Source organism: Entelurus aequoreus, linkage group LG01 (assembly GCF_033978785.1).
Source record: "Entelurus aequoreus isolate RoL-2023_Sb linkage group LG01, RoL_Eaeq_v1.1, whole genome shotgun sequence".
Lineage (NCBI taxonomy): Eukaryota > Metazoa > Chordata > Actinopteri > Syngnathiformes > Syngnathidae > Entelurus > Entelurus aequoreus.
Window position 1 is genome coordinate 43,266,171 of NC_084731.1, and position 21,380 is coordinate 43,287,550.

The window sequence follows — 21,380 nt, forward strand, 5'->3', positions numbered from 1 at the left end:
CCACCAGTGACACACTGCTCCAATAATTAGATATATTTATAAGATGGTATATACACTTAATACAATTCACTATAGAACCATAAATAATATAGAAACTGTAATTAAAACAAGAGATCACACACTCCAGAGTTGCATCAGGAACATTTTGTCAAGTCAGACTTTTGTCGATAAATATTCCCAAAAATTGCATCCCATGAGGTTCCACGATACAATACAGTAGAAAACACTCTTTATTTCATCTTCAGGGGAATGTCACACAGGTAGCTAACGTGAGTCTATGATTGGTCCCTTGGATTACATCCCTTTTCTTATCACTGCCCCTTTCATGCAGACACGCCCAAAATAGCCCTAACAGCAGCTCTGACAGAACCCGTCAAAACGGTCTATGGAGGTACCTTCGTATGCTACACCTATTGTAGGATTCGATGTTTCTGGCGAAAATTCTGCACCATTTTCCGTATACTATCTCGGTTATTGTATATATAACAAACTAGTCCGTTTGCCTGTGGAATGAAGTTCCCAAACAAATAATCCCTCACATTGGTGACTTAAGTATTCGTCTTTTTTTTTTCAAACTGAATGCGATTGCAAATATTCTACCGTGGGGCAAAGACAGTTGCGAGTGCCAGGACTTTGATAAAGAAGGTGAGAAACACTAGTGACTTTAATTAGGTACTTGTAGCAAATTACAAAACGAGTCATTTGCATGGACCTCTCCTTCCCTTCTCCCCTGCTCTGCTTATTGCCATCCCCGCCAACAGAAATCTTCAAAAAGGTAAAAGTAAAAAGTCCAAAAGAGCGGGCGGATCGTAGCATTACAAGATGGTCGCTAATTTTGCTCAGTACTTCTTTGTGGGAGATCGGGCCTGGCGGAGGTCTGCGCTCTGAGTGCTTTTCTAGTTTACGTCATTTCTTATGAGGAAAATTGCTTTAGTTTTTGAAAGATTCCGTTTTCGTCTGACCTTTTGGAACGCCATACAAAATTAAATTGAGGTACCGCAATATAGCCGTAACAGCAAGAGCAGGTGTGGGAAAGTCTCACCGTGGTCCCACTTTTCTGCCGCCATCAGACTTTGTCTTAACTTATTCTGTAACGGCAAAAAGAGGGACCGAAGCCTGGCAGCGTCGAATGGACGATTTTCGTGTGTTCTGCATAAAAAGCCACAGGTGAATAGATGCCGGGTTAATGGTTAGAGGACCGATTTTGCAGCATTTCTGTGTGAAAGGGGCTCAACAACCTCACACACACACATTCCTAAACATAACTTAGAACAAGAGCTTCAAAATGGACAAAAACTTGGAAATTTACACAAACAAAAGTGCACCCAAGAGCAGGGGCATGAATAAGTTAATAAAATAGAATCTACATTCATAAAATATATCCTGATCATCAAGCTGATCGTGGTCCTCGTTTGGGGAACGTGCAGGGATGGGGAACATTGTCATCGTTTGAAAACACAAGGATGGGGAACAATATCATGATTTAGGTCAAGCATGGATAGGGAACATTGTCAATGTTTAGGGAACAGCATTGCCAATAGGAAAATTAAAAATGTTTGCGTTCACGCTGATCGTCGGCTATTCTCTCCATCGCAACTATGAACAAAGAATCGATGATTGATGATTCTGACAAGCATGTCTCCAGAATGTGCTGGAAAAGTAAAAAAGAAAAAGAAAAAAAAGTGCCTCTTAACTTTCGTCTGTCGGTTGCTTGCACTTCTTTAGTGACTAAAGCAAAATGTGAAAGGTGTTTGCTTGCATTCAAAACGTTTAAAGCGTCCTGTCGGTGGAAGTAACATAAATAAATCAAGCCCCGCCCACTGTCCTGATGGCCAAGACGATTGGCGCAACAGTAACGGACGCATACGTGTACTCGTCACATGTGCAGGAATATGTGAAAGTCAAATAATAACAAAAACAACTGAAGTCTCATCGTATGCTCCATGTCTTCTTCTTTCTGTATAAAGAGAATTACTACAGCGTGTATGCACTTTCCATACTCTGAAAAAGTAGAAAAAGTAGGAATCATATGGCAGTCTGACAAAAATGCACACATTGAGCAAGAGAAGTAGTCTTGAGGCAAAGACAGCACAACCTGGCTTTGTCCTGAACACGGCAGACCGGGCGCCTCACTTTCCTCCAAAGTGCACTCCGCTTTGACCCGCTTCCACGTCTACCAGTGACGAGGCGAAAGCCGACTGTACTATCTGGAAGCCGAAGGACTCAAGCAGAGACATGCTCTGCTGAGGCGAGAAGGGGGCCAGGTCGCTTAAACTGGACCCTGAGCCCGCCTGAGCCTTCGGGGTTTTGTGTACTCTGTGCTGGTGTTTTTTGAGGTAGGACTTGGTGCGGAAGGCCTGACCACAAATGGCGCAGGTGAACTTCTTCTCGGGGTCCGTCTTGGCTTTGGGACCCTCCGGAGAGCCCAGGCCCTCCGAAGATGTTCCGTTGCAGGCCGGCGAGGGCATGTCCAACTCCGGCCTGTCAGACTTGTCTGGGGATTTCAGTTCTTCACTGTTGGACAGGTCCCCGAATGAAGGATCTGATTCTTCCGAATCCAGATGAGGACACTTGCCGGCATTTTCCTGCCCGTCTGAGGTAGAAACAGGTAGTGGGGATGAGAGGACAGAGAGAAAATGAAGGAAAGAAAATGATATATCAGGACAAGTCGGTTATTCAACAAAGCTTGAAGCCTGGTCTCCACAAAGCAGTATGGTTCAGTTCATTTCTATACGGTTTTCTTTTCTGTGCTCTTCAATGATAAAGGGGATCAAACCTCTGACTCTAACGTCACAAATTTCAATCTCCCCAGTTGCAGTTTGCTTTTGGGGGGTGTAGCTAGATGGGCTGCTGCATGTTGATTAACTAGTTGGCATCCTATGACAGTAAATGGGATTTTTTACCTTCAAGGTACAATGGTACTTCGGTTTTTGTACACTGCACATTTTGTAGGATTTGGTTTTCGGCGAAAATTTTTACCAAAAAGTTTGCCCCGGTTTTCTCATAGTGTCTTGGTTATTATATGGACTGACATTGTTTTTCCCATTATTCACTCCACCACAAATAAATTAAGGGCCGCCACAAGTTGTTACAATTTAATGTAAGAAGAAAAATATACAGTACAGGTCAAAAGTTTGGACACACCTTCTCATTCACAACACAACTGATGGTCCCAACCCCATTGATAAAGCAAGAATTTCCACTAATCAACCCTGATAAGGCACACCTGTGAAGTGAAAACCATTTCAGTTGACTACCTCTTGAAGCTCATCGAGAGAATGCCAAGAGTGTGCAAAGCAGTAATCAGAGCAAAGGTTGGCTATTTTGAAGAAACTAAAATATAAAACATGTTTTCTGTTATTTCACATTTTTTTGTTAAGTACATAACTCCACATGTGTTCATTCATAGTTTTGATGCCTTCAGTGACAATCTACAATGTAAATAGTCATGAAATTAAAGAAAACACATTGAATGAGAAGGTGTGTCCAAACTTTTGGCCTGTACTGTATGTTGATACTAATAAGTATTAAACACAGATTTGTCTTAAAAAAATATTCATGCATTTTGTTTTAGCCTTTACAAACTAGTTGCATCATAGTCATACAGTATATAAATATCATACAAATGATTCGATATTTTGACACAGCACCAGCCATTAACCTGACTCTCGCCAGATCCTTGTAGTTCGCTGAGCTTCACACAAGCATCTGGGCTCGAAGGCAATGCAAACTCCTTTAAGATAGCAAAATATAATGACCCAATCAGGATCGCCGGGCGGGATTTCATAGATGTGACGTAGCGTCAAAGCGACTGATTGAAACAACAATGGCGGCACGCAGCGAGGAGTCGTGTGCTGACATTGATTCTGCTATTACAACTGTTTTGCGACATCAATCGTCTACTGACATTGCTGCGTTGGTTCAGTAAAAGTTCTCTAACTTTTCGCTCTGTCGTTATCCAATATGTCGGCTGTTCTGTTTTGGATTTCCCAGCGTCGCTCTCATCAGCGTCACGGGTTGATGTCAATGTGAGTGGTTGAAGTAGCACGTCATTCAAGATAATGGACAAGTGGCTTATCCAATCACATACAATGATTTTTTTTTTACAAGGCCCCGCCTTCTGAAATAAATCTCCTATTGAGAAGTCCCAGATCCTTGTGTGGAGCTCAGCGAACTACAAGGATTTGGCAAGAGTCAGGTCACCAGCCATACCCCCGCCACCACAAATAGATTGTCATTGGCAACACTGTATTGCGCGTAATAAACAAGCCTGTTTGCCCACGTATCATTCTGCAAAATCCAACACCCAAGCAAAGAATCCACACGTCGGTGACGTGTTAGCCTGAAGTCATTCTCCCTCATTTCCATTACCATTCATTGACATAACCACTGACCCTGTAGTTCTTTGCTTTTATTTTTTGAGTACGACTGCAAAATACTCCACCATGGGGCCATAGAAAGTTGCAAGTGCCAGCATTTTGATAAGTAAGGTGAAAAACACTATTGATTTGAAGAAAGAACTCGCAGCAAAGTACGAATGCGGCGTCCGCTTGGCTCTCCTCTTCTCCATTTATCGCCGTAATTTAAGGGATTTTGAAAGCTTATTCATACATTTTATTCATCATTAACATTTATTTTACGTTATTCTCTATGTGTAAATATTTTGGGTTATTTCTTGTGTGAAAATATTGTACAAATACATCTCATTAACTATTTCAATCTGGCCCGCCGGGCGTCTCTAAATTAATATTTTTTAAATCTTTAACATCAAAACTATAGCCGACAATATGTGGAGCACCATTTTCAATCACCATAACACTTGAACTACGGAAAGTAGGTTTGGGTGATAAAACGCGATAGACACAAAATGTATATCAATAAAAATAAGTTCCACAAAATGATCAATAATTGTATTTTCTTCTTCGTCGGAAAAAAATGGACGTTGCGAAGCAAGATTGGTTGTATGAACAAAGGCACACGCTCTCTGCTAACCGAGCAACACAGGAAAGGATCACTGATCAGTGGGAGTAACACGCCAACAGCCAATCAGGTAACAGTATCAACAATCAAGATTGGTTGCGCCATCTTGTTTTCTCGTGGTTGATTCTTGAGTGAGAAGAGAAACTAAAAATGACTGCTGCAGAGAGCAACGAAATTGTCAATAAAAAAGTAAAAATCACATCGACGGTATGGCAGATTCTTTGACTTTATAAAACAGACCGTAGTCAGACCAATGTGGTCTGTAAGTTATGCAAGATGCTTGATCCCACCAAGACTGGTAATACCCTTTAGAGCACAGCCGTAACTTCCTGGCACTAAATCTGCAGAACATAGTTCTTCTCAGGTTCCTCTGTGCTTGCATTTTCACACTTTGCACTGTTTTGCTACACTTTATCAATAATTTCTTACATATTCCTTAATTTTGCACCTTCATTTCAAGAGGTTATTGTTAAGTGTTTAATGTTATTTTAGAATTTAGTTTACATTGAGTGTTTTCCATGGTTGTGTTGACATTTCCTTTCCTTTCGACCTTGATAGCTGAGGGGATTATAATCAGAGGATGGTTATATTTTAAAGAAACATGTTTACAGAACACCAAGCACGAGACACAAGTGTGAGGGGTAGACATGGATCAAGTATTACAGAAAAGTTATATTTTATTAGAATGTGGGTGTTTTTTTTACCCTTTTGAATTTATGTTTTGTTGTGTTTGTTGCCTTTTTGTAGCGTTTTGCTTGATTGTACAACATGTCAATCGAGAAAATGTTCTGACAAGTAAAAGGAGCGACTTTCATATGTTCTTAATATTCAGTGTTTTATTGTTCATAGTCAATATTGTAAATCCTGCATTCTTTATTTCATGTCGTTTTTGGGTGTCTGATCCAGTAAAAAACTGTACTATTTTATTTTGTTTTTGAGATGGTCTGTCCCCAACGGTTTTTAACATTCTATGAAACATTGTCTGAGCATTTTGGCATTGCTAACTCATTCACCTGAAGACACAGGATCAGGAGAAACTGGGGGTTCAGTATGTTGCAGAGTGATAGTTTCACATAGTCACACTGTTCACAGAACTGAATTAATAAACCGTGTCAGATCGTGACAACTGGCCTGTACCTTTTCGAACCGAGAACATGTGTAGAAATGACTGCTACAAATGCTACATTCACAAATAATAAAGCCCATTTTGCCCGCAGTCGACTAAAAGTGTTGGTATAGGCCATCAAGCACTGTGCTCATGCTCCACCCACCTCCTGCTGTACTGTACTGACCTGCAGCAGGCCCGTGGACGGGAAAAGCAGGCACCCCACCAGAGCGACACTGCCAGAAATACGGAGCTCCGCCTGGCCTCCCTACAAACAGTTCGGGCTGCTGGCCCAAGGCTGGAGGGCAAGGCTGGGGGAGGAGTGGATGTCCGTGAAAGTGAGCCCCCGCCTCAGGCGAGGAGAATACCAGCTGTCGACTGGCGTCTACCAATAGCACCCAACCAGGAAGAGGAAAGATGGACAGAAGAGACCAGCAGACACCACACAGACACAGTTACCTTCTGAAGTGCTGTAAACACAACATGCTCAACAGAGAACTCATAAGGTTTCTCTTCTCAAACACAGCTCAAGCTTCCTGGGATCATCAAGCAACCACTCAAGTAAGCCACATAACTGCCATCATTCTGGACTTGAAATGTAACCGTAATGATAATCACATCCCATAATAAAGATGCACATTCCAGGAGCATGTTTGTGTACGTGCTCATTGACACAACCATGGATTACTCGTTTAACATAGACCCATAGCTACAGTATTTCACAAAAGCCAGTTCCTCAAACTTCCAGCAACCATTTTGATTACAATTTTTTTTCCCCTAATGGAACAATACTATCATAGTGCGGATATATGGTAATAGTCATATCGGTATAGATTTACTACCCGTTGAAAATTAGTCAGCACACAAACATCATTGTTTGGCAACACAAGTGAGTAACAAGATTAACAGTCAAACATGGTGGTAGAAGCATCATGGTCTTTGATGCCCTCAAACATAATAAAAAGGAGTCCAAACACACCTCCAAGATGACAAGTGCCTTCTTGAAGGTGATGGAGCAGACAGGTGTGTCTTCTTTGCACCTGAACCCAATTGAGCACCTGTGGGGCATCCTTAAGAGGAAGGTAATACATCCAACAGTGATGTCATCATGGAGAAGTGAAAAAAGGTCCAATTCCGTGTCTACGAAGATTAAGGCAGTTGTAGAGAACGATGGTACTTACAGTGCATCTGGAAAATATTCACAGTGCTTCACTATTTCCACATTTTGTTATTTTACAGCCTTGTTCCAAAATGGAATACATTCATTTTTGTCCTCAACATTCTATACACAATACTCTATAATGACAATATGAAAACATTTTCTTTAGAATTTTCTGCAAATGTATTCACAATAAAAACTAAGAAATCACATGTAGATACGTATTCAAAAAGCGAGATCAGGGGCATCTTGTTTTAACTAATCATCCTTGTGACGTTCCAATAGCTTAATTAGAGCCTACTTTGGTAACTTCAGTTGTTTAGACATGATTTGGAAAGGCACACACTTGTCTATATATACAGTCACACATTTGACACTGCATGGCAGAGCACAAACCATGAATGAAGTCGAAGGAATTTTCTGTAGACCTCCGAGACAGGATTGTCTCGAGGCACAAATCTGGGGAAGGGTACAGAAAAATATCTGCTGCCTTGAAAGACTCAATGAGCACAGTGGCCTCCATCATGTGTAATTGGAAGAAGTTTGGAACAACCAGGACACTTCCTAGAGCTGGCCGGCCCTCTAAACTGGGTGATCTTGGGAGAAGGGCCATAGTCAGAAAGGTAATTAAGAACCGGATGGTTACTCTGTCAGAGCTACAGCATTCCTCTGTGAAGAAGGACAACCATCTGTGCAGCAATCCACCAATCAGGCCTGTATGGTCTAGTGGCCAGACGGAAGCCATTCCTCTAATAAAGTTTGCCAAAATGCACCAGAAAGACTCAGACCATGAGAAAAAAAGTTCTCTGGTCTAACGAGACAAAGTTTGAACTCTTTGGCGTGAATGCCAGGTGTCATTTTTGGAAGAAACCAGGCACCACTCATCATCAGGCCAATGCCATCCCTACAGTGAAGCACGGTGTGGCAGCATCATGCTGTGGGGATGTTTATCAGCGTCAGGAACTGGAAGACTAGTTAGGATAGAGGAAAATATGAATGCATCAATGTACAGAGACACTGGATGAAAACCTGCTCCAGAGCGGTTTTGAACTCGAACTTGGGTGACGGTTAATCTTTCAGCAGGACAATGACACTAAGCACACAGCCAAAATATCAAAGCCCAAACTTGACACCCATTGAACATCTCTGGCAAGATCTAAAAATGGCTGAGCACCGACACTTCCCATGAAACCTGATGGCGCGTCAGAGGTGCTGCAAAGAGGAATGGGCCAAACTGCTCAAAGATAGGTGTGCCAAACTTGTGGCATCGTATTCAAAAATAATTGAGGCTGTAATTACTGCTTAAAGTGCATCAACGAAGTATTGAACAAAGGCTGTGAATACTTATGTAAATGTGATTTCTTAGCATTGTAATTTTTATAAATTTGCTATAATTTCTTTAAAAAAAAAAAAAAGCACAGTTTCCACATTGTCATTATAGAGTATTGTGTGCAGAATTTTGAGACCAAAATGTAATTGTTTTTTATTTTGGAATAAGGCTGTAACCTAACAAAATGTGGAAAAAGTGAAGCACTGTGAATACTTTCCGAATATTGAACTAAAGTGAAGCACTGTGAATACTTTACGGATATTGAACTGCTCACACCAAATACATTATTTGGAGATGTTCACTGTGAGGTGTATTCACTTGTGTTGGCAGATAATTAACGGCTGTATGTTGAGGACAGTAAAATGTATGTTGCTTTCCAATCTGTACACCAACTACTCCAATTTATATCTAAGTTTAATTTGTATAGTATTGCCTAGGGATGGGTAACTTTCACATTTGAATCGATACGGTGCCAATTCCTGGTACCTGGGAATCGATACGTTCTTCTACTGTACCAATTTTCAGTACATTTTTGTGTGTTCGTGTGTTAATAAATGTTAATTATTTTAAAAAATCTAAATGTATTTTTATTTAACACTCAGTCATACAATCCAGTTGTTATCTTGTTTTTTTCTTTGTCTCATTTGCAAGTACTGTACTGTATTATTTAGTAGACTTTACATGCAGTTGCAATTCCAGGACTTTAAATGGCAGTAGTGTATAGATTACAGTGTTGCCTGAGCCAGGAAGTAGTCTCTGCTATCAAGTTAAATGTGGCAGTCCCGTCTTTTGTTGAGCCCTAAAAAGTGTTTACAGTATGTAAGTATTGTACCATACTACACACCAGCAGATTGCATCGTGCATCTTAGCTGTAGTTGTCATGACCAAATTTGGAGGTGTTGAAATCTTAATGAAAAATTGCACATGCTAATCTTCAGTTTATTGAATTACCATCGTTAGCATTTACAAAAGTGGAGGCTTACTGTACTTTGAGCACCTTCTTCTTTCTTTGTTGGCATAGAAAATTGTACTATTACCTGCAGTTAATCCGGCTGAATCCGCTCTGAGTGCTTGACTGAGTGTTTTCCGGCCAAATGCTTGAGCCAGTGCCGAGTTTGCAGCCAGACATAACGTCATGTGCAACAAAGGTATCAAAATATGGCACCGTACATGAATTGGTACCTGGTAGTACCGACGGACTTCGGTCTGAATTCTGTGCAAACCTCTGGTGTTGTCTTTTTGAGGAGAAACGGTTGCTAAAGTGCGAGGGCCACACTTACTTTTTGTGCGATGATTAGGGGTGTAACGGTACATGTATTTGTATTGAACCGTTTCGGTACGGGGGTTTCGGTTCGGTTCGGAGGTGTACCGAACGAGTTTCCACACAAACATATTAAGTAGCCGCCTAAGCTAAAGTCTTAACAAGCCGCTCTGCTTCGTTCTGCCTGTCTCCGTCAGTACTCTACACAGCACCCAGCATTGTTCCACCCACACAACCATCTGATTGGTTACATGCAGAGCGGTAACAGCCAATCAGCAGTGCGTATTCAGAGCGGTAACAGCCAATCAGCAGTGCGTATTCAGAGCGCATGTAGGCAGTGCTCAAGCGTCATGATGAGCAGGTAGGTGTTTAGCAGGTAAGCATCAGGCAGCGGACTCTCCCCAAATTATAATAAACACCTCCCAGTCAACTACTAGTAACATCACTATGAGCCCGTTGACCTTCTAGAAACATAAACGGCAGCTTCGGCTCGCTCGCAGCCCTGGCTTAAGGTGAAGGCTAATTAGCTTTTAGCGTAACGTTACCTCATTTTGCGGTGTGTGTGTGTGTGTGTGTTACGGACAGCAAAGCCCTGTCTGTCTGTTATTTCACTCGACCTTTTTCTGTGTAGAAGCAGCAAAAAAGGACATTATGTTAAATGAAGAGTTTCTGTCTCTGATAGTTGATATAATAATGTAACTGCATCATTAAGCCTACATGAACTCCATGGTGTTCAGGGGTGAATAGTCTCTCCTATTGCTATTGTACTATTTTTTCAGCTATAGTTACATTAATCATTAGTAATGGAGCAGCCTAGTTTTGAATGGCAGGGTCCCTGCTATCACATGTTGATAAAAATATAACATTTACATAATAAAAATCAACTACAGGCTTCCCAAATGCTGTCATAAATTAAGCATGATGAGTTGACTTGAAACTGTTTAATGTTGCACTTTTTATATGTAGAAGAAAAGTTTTGTTATTTTATTTAATCTGAGCAACAACTTGAGGCAGTTTAATGTTGATTAACGTGGGCAGAATTATTATAGTGTTCCCAATGTTAAAAGGATAAAGCCATTGTTTACAAATTTGGTAAATAAATAACCAAAAAATGTATATTTTGTTGTTTTCTTACTGTACCGAACCGTGACCTCTAAACCGAGGTACATACCGAACCGAAATTTTTGTGTACCGTTACACCCCTAGCGATGATGCATGCGCAAACAAGCCATTTCTTATACATTGTGCTTCACAGGTAACCATCTCTGTGGTGTCAGTTTTTTGAGCTCTAAATCATTCAATGGAGAATGCAGTATAGCCAAACATGCTACAATGTGCATTGTGGACAATCTGGCAATGGACCAGCCAAGCAGGACATAAACCATTTTGAGCCATGGCCATGCCGGACGAACACACACACACACACACACACGCACACACACACACAAACAGCAAAACTCCCCACATTGTTATCGTTAATATTAGAAAGCCATTTCCACCGCAAGGTGCAAATTGCTGCATTAACGACAGAAACATCTACCAGTAATCTGCCCAAAGGTCTGAAACATCTCCAATTGATGTAGCACAGTGTTCCCCAATACACGCACACAGTGAAGGACAAGCTCAGAGTAACAGAGCCTTGTATTTAACAAAGATGCAGAAGCACAGTTTGATATTTACAGATAAAAACAGCGCAGCCAGTGAAAGAAGCCAGAGACACGAATGTTTTGTGATGGGCCGAGCGGCTGCTTGCCTTCCACTGAGCACTGGCGTCCCATGTGGTAAGGGGTGCCGTTTTGCATCTGAAGTTCCCCGCTTGGCTCAGGGAAGGTGTGCAATGTGGCAGAGGGGGGCAGTGGAGAGCCATGATGTGTTTTCGTATGCACCTTAAGGTAGGAGGCAGTGGAGAAACCTGCGACCGAGAAGAGCACAAACAAGGCAGACGTTTGCAAACTCTGAGGCCTTGACAGGGCGCGGAGTAAACGGAGACTGGATATGACCAGCTCCTTATTGAATGCTGTGTTTTGAGCAGAATGACACTAGTAATGGAGTAGATAAACCATCTGGAGAAAATGTAAAATACATGTTTTTTTAAACAATGCAGACATGGGTCATCCTTGCTACACAGCAAGTTCAATACTTAGTACAAAACAACAAAGAAAAAAAAGGCAGTATGTTGTTCAGGAGTTTGCATAACAGCTGACCTGGCTTAAATGACATTTTACAACATAGTCACAACAATAAGGACAAGTAGTATAGACCAGGGGTCCTCAAGTACAAATCTTGAAGGTCCACAAATGTTATTTTGAAACAGGCTGGGTCCGTTTATTATCGGTCAAGCTTATATAGTAGCAGGAGGTAGGTAGTAGTTTAACATTTTCTTAAAATTAACAAAAATAAAATAAATATCCAATAAAATACATGAAATATTTTCTTTGAAACAAAAATAAATAAGAACTTAAATAAAACTTTCAGTTTTAACAAAAAATAAATACTTTTAAACACAACCCTCCTATCCCTGGTAAACAAATGACCTCAACAGAGAATGGCTTCTTGTGTTTACCCAAAACCCATGCCACTCTGAGTGAGCACTCTGTTGCTATTGTTGTGTCATAGATTTAACAAAAATCTTCCTTCATGTTTCATATGACTTTCTCAGCCTCGTGATTTCTTTTTTTCTTAGCTCTGAATAATGAGGAAATGTCTCTCAACAGTACTGTTGCATATTAGACACATTGGTCTGGTACTTGCAGTAGGTAGGATAAAAACATATGGCTCTGTCCATTCTTCCTTGAAACGTCGGTTTTCCCTGTCCACCTTTCTTTTACCAGCCTGAGCCAACTTGGAGCATGCCATTGTGATTTGATTCACATTCAGTGACTGACGAGTGAACAGTTAGCGAAGTAGCGATATGAGACAACTGTATGCCTGCACCGAAAGGTTCCATGCATGTGGCATGAGCTCTGTATGACCCAGGTGGTAACAGCCTATCAGCGCGTCGTTGTGATAGAGATGACAACCCATACTCTGATTGACTGATTCCGCAGCCAATCAGAGTGGCGTTCTCTCGCTCCCACTCCGTCTCTCTCTCTTTCTCTCTCTGAGAGAGAGAGAGAGAGAGAGAGAGAGAGAGAGAGAGAGAGAGAGAGAGAGACGGCGTGAGTGAGACACGGAGAAGTGTAAATGAAACGTGGAGATATTTGACTAAAAACAACAAAGAACGTTGACTTGCGCTAGCGATAACTCAAGGATGAATACAATTATTATATTTTTTTATAATAATTATAATTAATTAAAAAAAAACCTTTTTTTTTTTTTTTTTTTTTTAACTATAATTCGTGCTGGGTCCGGACGGACACGTCGCTGGGTCCGGACATGGACCGCGGTCCGCCTGTTGAGGATCACTGGTATAGACAGACATTTAACGGTAACTGTTTCCAGGAAGAATATAGCCATAAATTTGCACAAAGCCGTCACGCATGACACCACGCAGGACCCAAGCTCATTGCACCTGACCTCAACATACCTTTCTTTAGTGAAAATTACAAGGATTAAACTTTTAAGTGTATTACCTTTAAATAAAATGAACCAACCCACTCATGGTAAGGGCCAGTAAAATGTACTACAGAGAACCCTGCAGTGTTCTAAGCCCCTTCCACACAGCCTGTTTAGGTTGACATTTTCCTGGCTTTTTTCAGTGTCGCTATTATGTATAAATAAACAGAATTAATGTACCTTCAACATTGCGTTTACATTCGGTTCTATGTAAAAGGCAAAGGTGGATAAACGCAGTCTTCTGGTGAGACTTCTGAGCGATCACTGTGTGAAAGGGGCTTTAGATGAGGTCATGACATGACCAACAGAAGCAAGTATGCGTCACATTCCAAGCAGAGCCTGTTTTGCAAGCTTTTCAGAATCGCCATACTGCATCGGAGCTAGCGACTGAATTACCTTTGTTGCAAATTCCGCAGTAGTTGTGCGTTCCTTCGCTGTGTTTCTTGAGGTGGTCTGTCATGTAGGCCGCTCGGAGGAACTTGCCGCAAACTTTGCAGGGAATTTTGTCCTCGTGACATGCGAGGTGTGACCTGAGGCGATCTCTTGTTGCAAAAGAGGCATTACAAATCTGCAAGCAAGGAAACAAGTCAAGTTTCACGTCTTAAACTCATTAAGTCCATCACTTTTGGTAAAGTAAACCTGCATATCACCTGGCACTTGTGGGGTCTCTCTGTTGTGTGGACTTGCTTGATATGCCCGTTAAGGTGGTCTGGTCTGGAGGCCAAATCATATATATTATTTCTAATCTCTGTTCCAACAACATAACAACTCTAAATTGTAGCTGTACGCCACCGGTCAGATGCTACAACACATGAACGTATTGTGTATGGAACAAACGTCTTTTTTTTTAGACTTGATGGATTTTGTCCTTCTATTCATTTATTTAAAGGGTTGACAGTTAAAACAAAACCAAATTGCCCTGAATTAAAAATTGTCCCAGAGAATCGCAATCTCAATTCTAAGCAAGAAAATAGGGGTTCACAATTTTTGCAGAAACATGCAGTCCTCACTACAACAATAAATCATATTGCTAGATAAAAACATTTCTGACAATGTCAATCAAAACTAAGTGTCATGTGTGTAAAGGCTTACTTTTTCATGTCTCTTGTATTGGATTAGCAGTGTTTTCCATACATTTATTTGATTGATTTCATTTTTCTTTTTAGATTTTGCGATAAGGAAAAGTTGATAATTGTGCTGCCATTTCTTTGCAATTATGTTTCACAAAACATAGACTTTTATTTGTTTTGGAGTTTAAAGGCTGGCTAGTCAGCACGCTGCACTGAGCAGCAGATTGGCCTAGTAGTATAAAGTTAGCAGTCAGTATTAGTTTTCACACTCTTTGGTGAAGATATGTGTAACTAGAAATGCATTTGCGGTTTTATATCAATTATGTTCAGTTAAAATCTATTTTGGTAAACGTATGTACAAGTTTTAAACATTCAAGACGCTAATTTTCATTAGCCTGCTCATAGGTTTCTCCATTGTATGTTAGCATTGGGCTAAGGGCATAAAAGCCATTTCATCCCTTATAGTTGCATTGCTTTTTTCAGTTTTCAACTAAATGTGTTGTTGATTTAACATGATATTGCATGTATGTTTATTTCATGTGCACATTAAATGTACTTTTGAGAGCATAGTTTCACAGTAATGTTATTGTGGAGACTGGAAGTTGGCAGACCCGTCAGTGATCCTGTTCTGTCTCCCTGTAAAGTTTGTCTGCTCTTGAATGGGACTCTGCTGAAAATCTCAATTTCCCCTCGGGGATTAATAAAGTACTTAGTAAACAACATTAAGTTGTAACTTTTTTCATCTCTAATTTATAGGACTTTACCTATCTGCCAAATTAAATTCCAAAATTTAGCAAGGGCAGAATAATAGGTAAATAATCAGAATCAGAATAATAAAGAAACCAGGGCTGTACAAAGTGGAGCCTGTGCTACATAGTAGTAATACATTTGGAAGCATCCATCCTTCCAATTTCTACCACTTGTGCCTCTCGTGGTCACGGGGGTGCTGGAGCTTATCCCAGCTGCACTTGGGCGAAAGGCGGGGTATACCCTGGACAAGTCGCCACAACAATAGAAAAATATAAAAAAACGCTATAACGAGAAAATTATATGATGATACTAATAACTAGGGAGGTATATCGGTAGGATTCAATTGATACCACTATCGATATTCCTTATCGATACCGATATTAATCGGTATTTGTCTTGAACATTTCTTGAATACTGAAAATAAGGGCAAAAAAGGTTTCTTCTTGTTTATTTAACCTGAAGTGTTGGTTGCACTTTCCATCCATCCATCCTTCCATTTTCAACCGCTTATCCCTTTCGGGGTTGCGGGGGGTGCTGCACTTTATTCAAAAACATTTAAATGCATTGGCCATTAATTGTTGTTTACATGAATTTTTATATCCATAACAATTTATACCTAATTCCCTTACAAGAAGTATCAATAATATAGGAGACTTCACCTGCAGTGTCCAGTATTTATTTCTAAGTCAAACTGGTAGAATTTATGGCTAAAACATTAATGAATCGATTTCACCTAACTGAATCGTTTCGGAACTAATCGTCCGTTGTAAATAAACAAATATTGCTCCTGAATCGTATATAGGCAACCACAAATTAGAATTCCAATTGAATCAATGTTAAAACTAATTGCTACACCCCTACCAACTTCTTTTTGATAAACTCACTAACTAGGATACTTCTCATTTACTGGCATAGCAAGCTTGTGCACATATAATCACTAGCTTGCATATACAACATTTAAAACACATGCAGTTGTTAATGTATCATTAAATAGGAGGTATAACGTCTGAACTGACAAGTTATATAAATTCTAAGATTTTAGGTGATCCAAGATGGCACCACCGTAGTGGCTACTGGTTGTAAGAGCTCTGGGCTTTAGTCCTGTTGTGTTTTTGATGTTTCCCTCTTGTTTATGTGTTTTTTGCCTTTTGGCTTCGGGCGATTTCGGGACAGCCCAACAATGGATGGCACTTTTGTGGTGCTTCTAGTGTACTTTTGGATCTACCTGGGGAGCTTTTTGGCCATTGCTATGTTGGCTCCCGTGACCAGCTGCTGGCTCTGCCACACCAGAATCCGCGAGGAAGAGAAGCGGCTGTGGCGCTCGCGCTGAGCGTCGAGATGGACGAGCTTCACAGAGCCCTGACTAAATGAGCATGTATTGGACACTTTGGTGTTCCCGGCTGATTCTCGCTCATCTGCGCGTACTGGACATTGGCCGAGAGCGAGTGGGCTGTCTCTCTTGGTTGCTTTGTTGGGTTTGTTCCTGTCATTGGCCGTGTGGCCTCAAACCAAGCAGACGATGGCGTAGAGCATTGCCGAGGCCACCGTGGTGTACAGTAACCTGACTCTCGCCAGATCCTTGTAGTTCCCTGAGCTCTACACAAGGATCTGAGCTCAAGGGCACTGCAAACTCATTCAAGATAGCAAAAAATTAAGAACCAATTAGGATCGCCGGGCGGGATTTCATAGATGTGACGTAGCGCCGAAGCGACTGTTTGATACAAACAACAATGGCGGCACGCAGCGAGCAGTCCTGTGCTGACATTGATTCTGCATATTTTCTTTGCACAAACGACATCGATCGTCTACTGACATTGCTGCGTTGTTTCAGTAAAAGTTCTCTAACTTTTCGCTCTGTCGTTATCCAATATGTCGGCTGTTCGGTTTTGGATTTCCCAGCGTCACTCTCATCAGTGCCACAGGTTAATTTGGATGTGAGTGGTTGAAGTAGCACGTCATTCAAGATAACGGACAAGTGGTTTATCCAATCACATACAATTATTTTTTTTACAAGGCCCCGCCTTCTGAAATAAATCTCCTATTGAAAAGTCCCAGATCCTTGTGTGGAGCTCAGCGAACTACAAGGATCTGGCGAGAGTCAGGCTAGGTGTACAGTAGGTGGGTGTTGAAATGGTGTTTTCGTTGTGGTTTGTTGTTGGGTCTATGCATGGTGGAATCATAGTGCAATCAATGTATTATCTATTGCTCGTTTTTTTGTTGGTTTTACTTATAAAGCTTTATGTAGAAATTGCTATGCTGAAGTAGCAGCTGGTTGCATTAGCTCTCTACTATTTTATGGTCTTTTGTGTTCTTTGATGTTTCCCTCTTGTTTCCAATGTTTTTTTCTTTGTGAACTTTTTGGACAATTTGATGAGCAACTCAAATCACCTGTTAAACAGCCCTGGGTCAATAAAACTACCCAGCCAAAAATGGCACTTTGGAGAGCCCGAAATTGGTAAACGGATGTGTTTTATGCTGTAAATTCGACTTCCAAACCGGCAGGGGCCAGTGCAGACTTTTGAAGCGGCTCTGACTAAGAACACTGAAGAAGCGGTTTGAGAGGTTGAAACCAAAACAAAACTAAACACATACAACTACAAATTTCTGATGGTATATATGCCAATATAACCGACGATGTAGCAACATATGTCACCACACACACTAAATTAACATTTAACATAAATAGAATATTAGTCAGTAGAGCAACAACACATCCCAGATTGCTAATGTCGGAACCTGAACAACACAACCGCAACAACAAAGACGTCACAATATTAAAGTACGACTCACCTGGAAAAGCCTTTGCCGCAACTTTGACACACGTAGGGCTTTCCCACAGAGCCGTCGTGGGAGCGCACATGATAAGACATCCTGTCTTTGCGTTTGAAGCGGAGTCCGCACACATGACAGGCGTAGGGCTTCTCCCCGGAGTGCGACAGCTTATGTCGGTTCAGGTGGTAAACGTCGCGGAAGACTTTACCGCAAATGTCACAGCCCACGTGCCGCCGCGTCCTCTCCCTCTTGCGACCGCTGTCGAGCGTCAGCTCTCCGGGGAAATGCTCCCCATTCTCCCGGTCCAGCAGCGCCATGTTGCCGGGCGTCGAGCGACCACCGATGGTCGCTCCGTGTTGGGCTTCGTGGTTCTTCAGACGGGAGGCTTCGGTGAAAGCTTTGCCACAAGCCCCGCACGGAAAGAGGACAATGTCTTTCTGCGTGTTGTAGTTCAAGTGGACGGACTCTTCTGACCCGCCTGCTTTCTTGGGTCTCCCCCTGCCCCGCTTGGTGCCGTGATGAAAGGAGCCCCCCGTTGCTTCGGTCGGTACTTCGTCCACTTGCTGGAGGATATGCATCGATCCCTCCGCGGCGTCCTCCAAGAGCGCACCCCCATCAACCGGGCCATTGTTGGCGAAGCTCTGCCCGTTCACCAAGTCCTCCTGCTGGGCCACCGTGAAGCCCAGCTCCGTGGATCCAACGGCCTGGAAGAGGCTGGCGTTCCCTCCCCTTGATGCCGGGACGAGGATCTGCACATTGGATTGTTTGATGACCTCCTGGCAGATCTCGATGACGGAGCGCATCAGCAGAAACTTGGCAGCCGTCATGAGTTCAGGGAAGCTCTCCAGCCGCACCACAATCCTCGACGTGTACGCGAAGTCTAAGATGTCTTTAAAAACTTTCGGGCTGATTGTGTGCATCTCCAGCTCCCTGGCGTTGCCGCCGCCGAAGACCGACTCGAAGTACTCGCTGCACGCCGCCAGCACCGCCTTGTGAGCGGGGAAGCTCTCCTCGCCCACGCGCAGGATCACGTCGCAAAACCTGCCTCCATCTTTCCTCTGGACGTTGAGGTTGTGTAGCATCTCGGCGCTGTGCTTGCTCACCTGATATGTGTACGAAGAAGTCCAAGACGGCTCCGCTGCTTTCTCCATGCCGAATTCATCCACCGGCGAAGTGTCGTGAGCGACCGCGGCGGGAGAAAGGACGGTAGCGAGTCGAGGCGAGCAGTCGGTAACCGATAAGCTAGCTACAAAGCGCCGCGCTCCTTAACGTTTAAATGCTAGCGTTACAGCAGGCTAAAGATGGCAGCCCCCCTGCTTCCTGTGAACTTTGAACCCGGCCTTCTTCACGGCTGGGGGTCGATATTTTTGTCTAAAATACTCTGAAAGGTTCACTTTGGGCCGATTGTTTTTCTTTCCGCTTCAACATAATATGGAAGTAATTACGGTTTGTTTAAAAAAAAAAAACGTTAGAAAATGTGAATACGCGGGTCTCTTCTTCCTGTTGTGACACAAACCCTCCCCCAACAACTTCCGCTCGACAATCGACATGCCGGCCTGCCGGGTCCTCAACTGGCTCCAGGTGATCATTTGTCAATTTAAATAGTCCCGGAAAATTTAAACCTTGGAAACAAAAAATATTATTTTTTCCACCATTCAAAATTATTATCGAAACAGTTATACTTAGGAATTATTCAGTATTGTTACATTTCGAATAAGGCAGTGATTCTCAAACTGAGGTACACGGGCTTCATCTAATGGTGCGCCAAAGAATCACTGGATTAAAGTAGTGTTTTTTTCCCCTATATTCAAACACTGTGTTACTGTCCAAACTTTGTGTAATGGTACAAAGGCCAAAACGATCAAATACACTTATTAAACCCACTGCCTTGTTTATAATTTATACTTAAAAGTTACTTGCTACCAGGCACGTGCTGTGTGTTTTTTTTTCTTTCTTTAAACAACATTAATAAATTCCTGTCAGGGATGCAAAAAAAACAAACAAAAAAAACAGCGGTACAAAAACTCCACGTTTTCTTGTAATACCGGGTTGTTTGAGCCTGCCGCTTCCTTTAAACGTTTAGCCCCTCCTCGATCTGCGGGCTGCAGCCAGGGTTACTCAGACGTGACAGTGGAGCAACTTGAACCTGTGAGTTATGGTCTAGTCGCCGTCCACTTATTCAGCATCTAATATGGGTAATATTTCAGAAAAACGCTGTATTATTCTATTAGTCAATGTGTCAGCTTCTGTTTTTGCCGGACGTCGGAGCACGGCGCATCAATTGAGCAGGGCACATCAAGTCCGCACAGAGCAGAGCGGATCGTGCGGGACAGGAAGTAATGTACAAAATAAAACTCCGGGTCAATTTTCAAAATAAAATGCACGTTTACGGCGGATCACATTTCTCTCACAGTAGAGTTTTAGATATAAGGTTATTGTGACTTTGCTATTACTGTGTGGGTTAACAAAATAATAACAATGATAATAATTAATAATAATTTCGGCATTCTGGGGATATAAGATGTAAGTTATCTGTTAGGAATATTGCCATCTGTATTTAAACTTGATTCATGTTGATTATGCCTGCAGCCCAATGCCAAAAAAAGAAAGGATACAGCCCTCTACTGGCCCCTGGTCCATATTTTTGGCCCTGTATTGCGTTTCAGTTGTTTAGTCTGAGCATTAAGTGAGACAGACCATAAGTTACAACTTGATGGTGTTTTCATCAAGTTAAGGGAAGGACAGATTTTCACATTGAAGTTTTTTCCATTTGGGTATTTATTTTTGTATTTTTTTTCAAAGTTCATGTTGCACTGTTCAATATTAAAGTGCTTATCTTTAACAAAAAATAGCCTAATAAACCAGTGTTTTGTTGCTTTTCATGTCTTCCAAGCCTATGATAATGTCAATTAACTCATTATGACCATAATTTGTTGACACAAAAGAAATGGCAATCACTTTTACCTACAAAGGCCACACAGCTAAGTAGTTAGCTTCCTAATAGCAAATTTAATTTTACATTAATTTCCATATTGTGTAAAGGACCAAAAAAAAAATTCCTGCCCTTTTCTGACTTTGAGCCCCTGCCCCTTTATAATCATGTGCACGTCCCTGCTTGCTACTATATCTGAATGGGGGTCATTATGGTGGTACTTGATGAATAAAGTTTGAGAATCAGTGGGATAAAGTATTTGAGAGCTTACATCAAATACTGACCTTTTCCAAATGATAGGTTTCTATGAATGTTTATCTAAATATAGTCCACAACTTGAATTCACTCATTCAGCATACTTACATTTGAGGTTCATCTGGTGTCATTGTAATAATTGGGGTCCTCTTGATTAATGTAATGTCATACACATTGTCCAATTAAAGACCAATAAAAGGTGGAAGAAAAA

General features: G+C 41.7%; 1 protein-coding gene across 3 annotated transcripts; it reads right to left on the reverse strand.

The window, feature by feature from the left end:
- Positions 1-212: 212 nt before the first annotated feature.
- Positions 213-19,525, reverse strand: LOC133652481 (POZ-, AT hook-, and zinc finger-containing protein 1-like). 3 transcript variants are annotated; one of them, XM_062051295.1, is made up of 6 exons: positions 18,001-19,525; positions 14,041-14,104; positions 13,787-13,958; positions 11,589-11,747; positions 6,273-6,470; positions 213-2,593 (listed from the first exon to the last, which is right to left on the reverse strand). In XM_062051295.1, exons 1-6 carry the CDS (start codon positions 19,131-19,133, stop codon positions 2,130-2,132), a joined length of 2,190 nt encoding a protein of 729 aa, XP_061907279.1. In that variant the 5' UTR covers positions 19,134-19,525; the 3' UTR covers positions 213-2,129. The 3 variants fall into 3 exon arrangements, with proteins under 3 accessions (XP_061907279.1, XP_061907261.1, XP_061907270.1); XM_062051277.1 differs by lacking the exon at positions 6,273-6,470 and having other exon boundaries at positions 18,001-19,522; XM_062051286.1 differs by lacking the exons at positions 6,273-6,470; positions 11,589-11,747 and having other exon boundaries at positions 18,001-19,520.
- Positions 19,526-21,380: the final 1,855 nt, after the last annotated feature.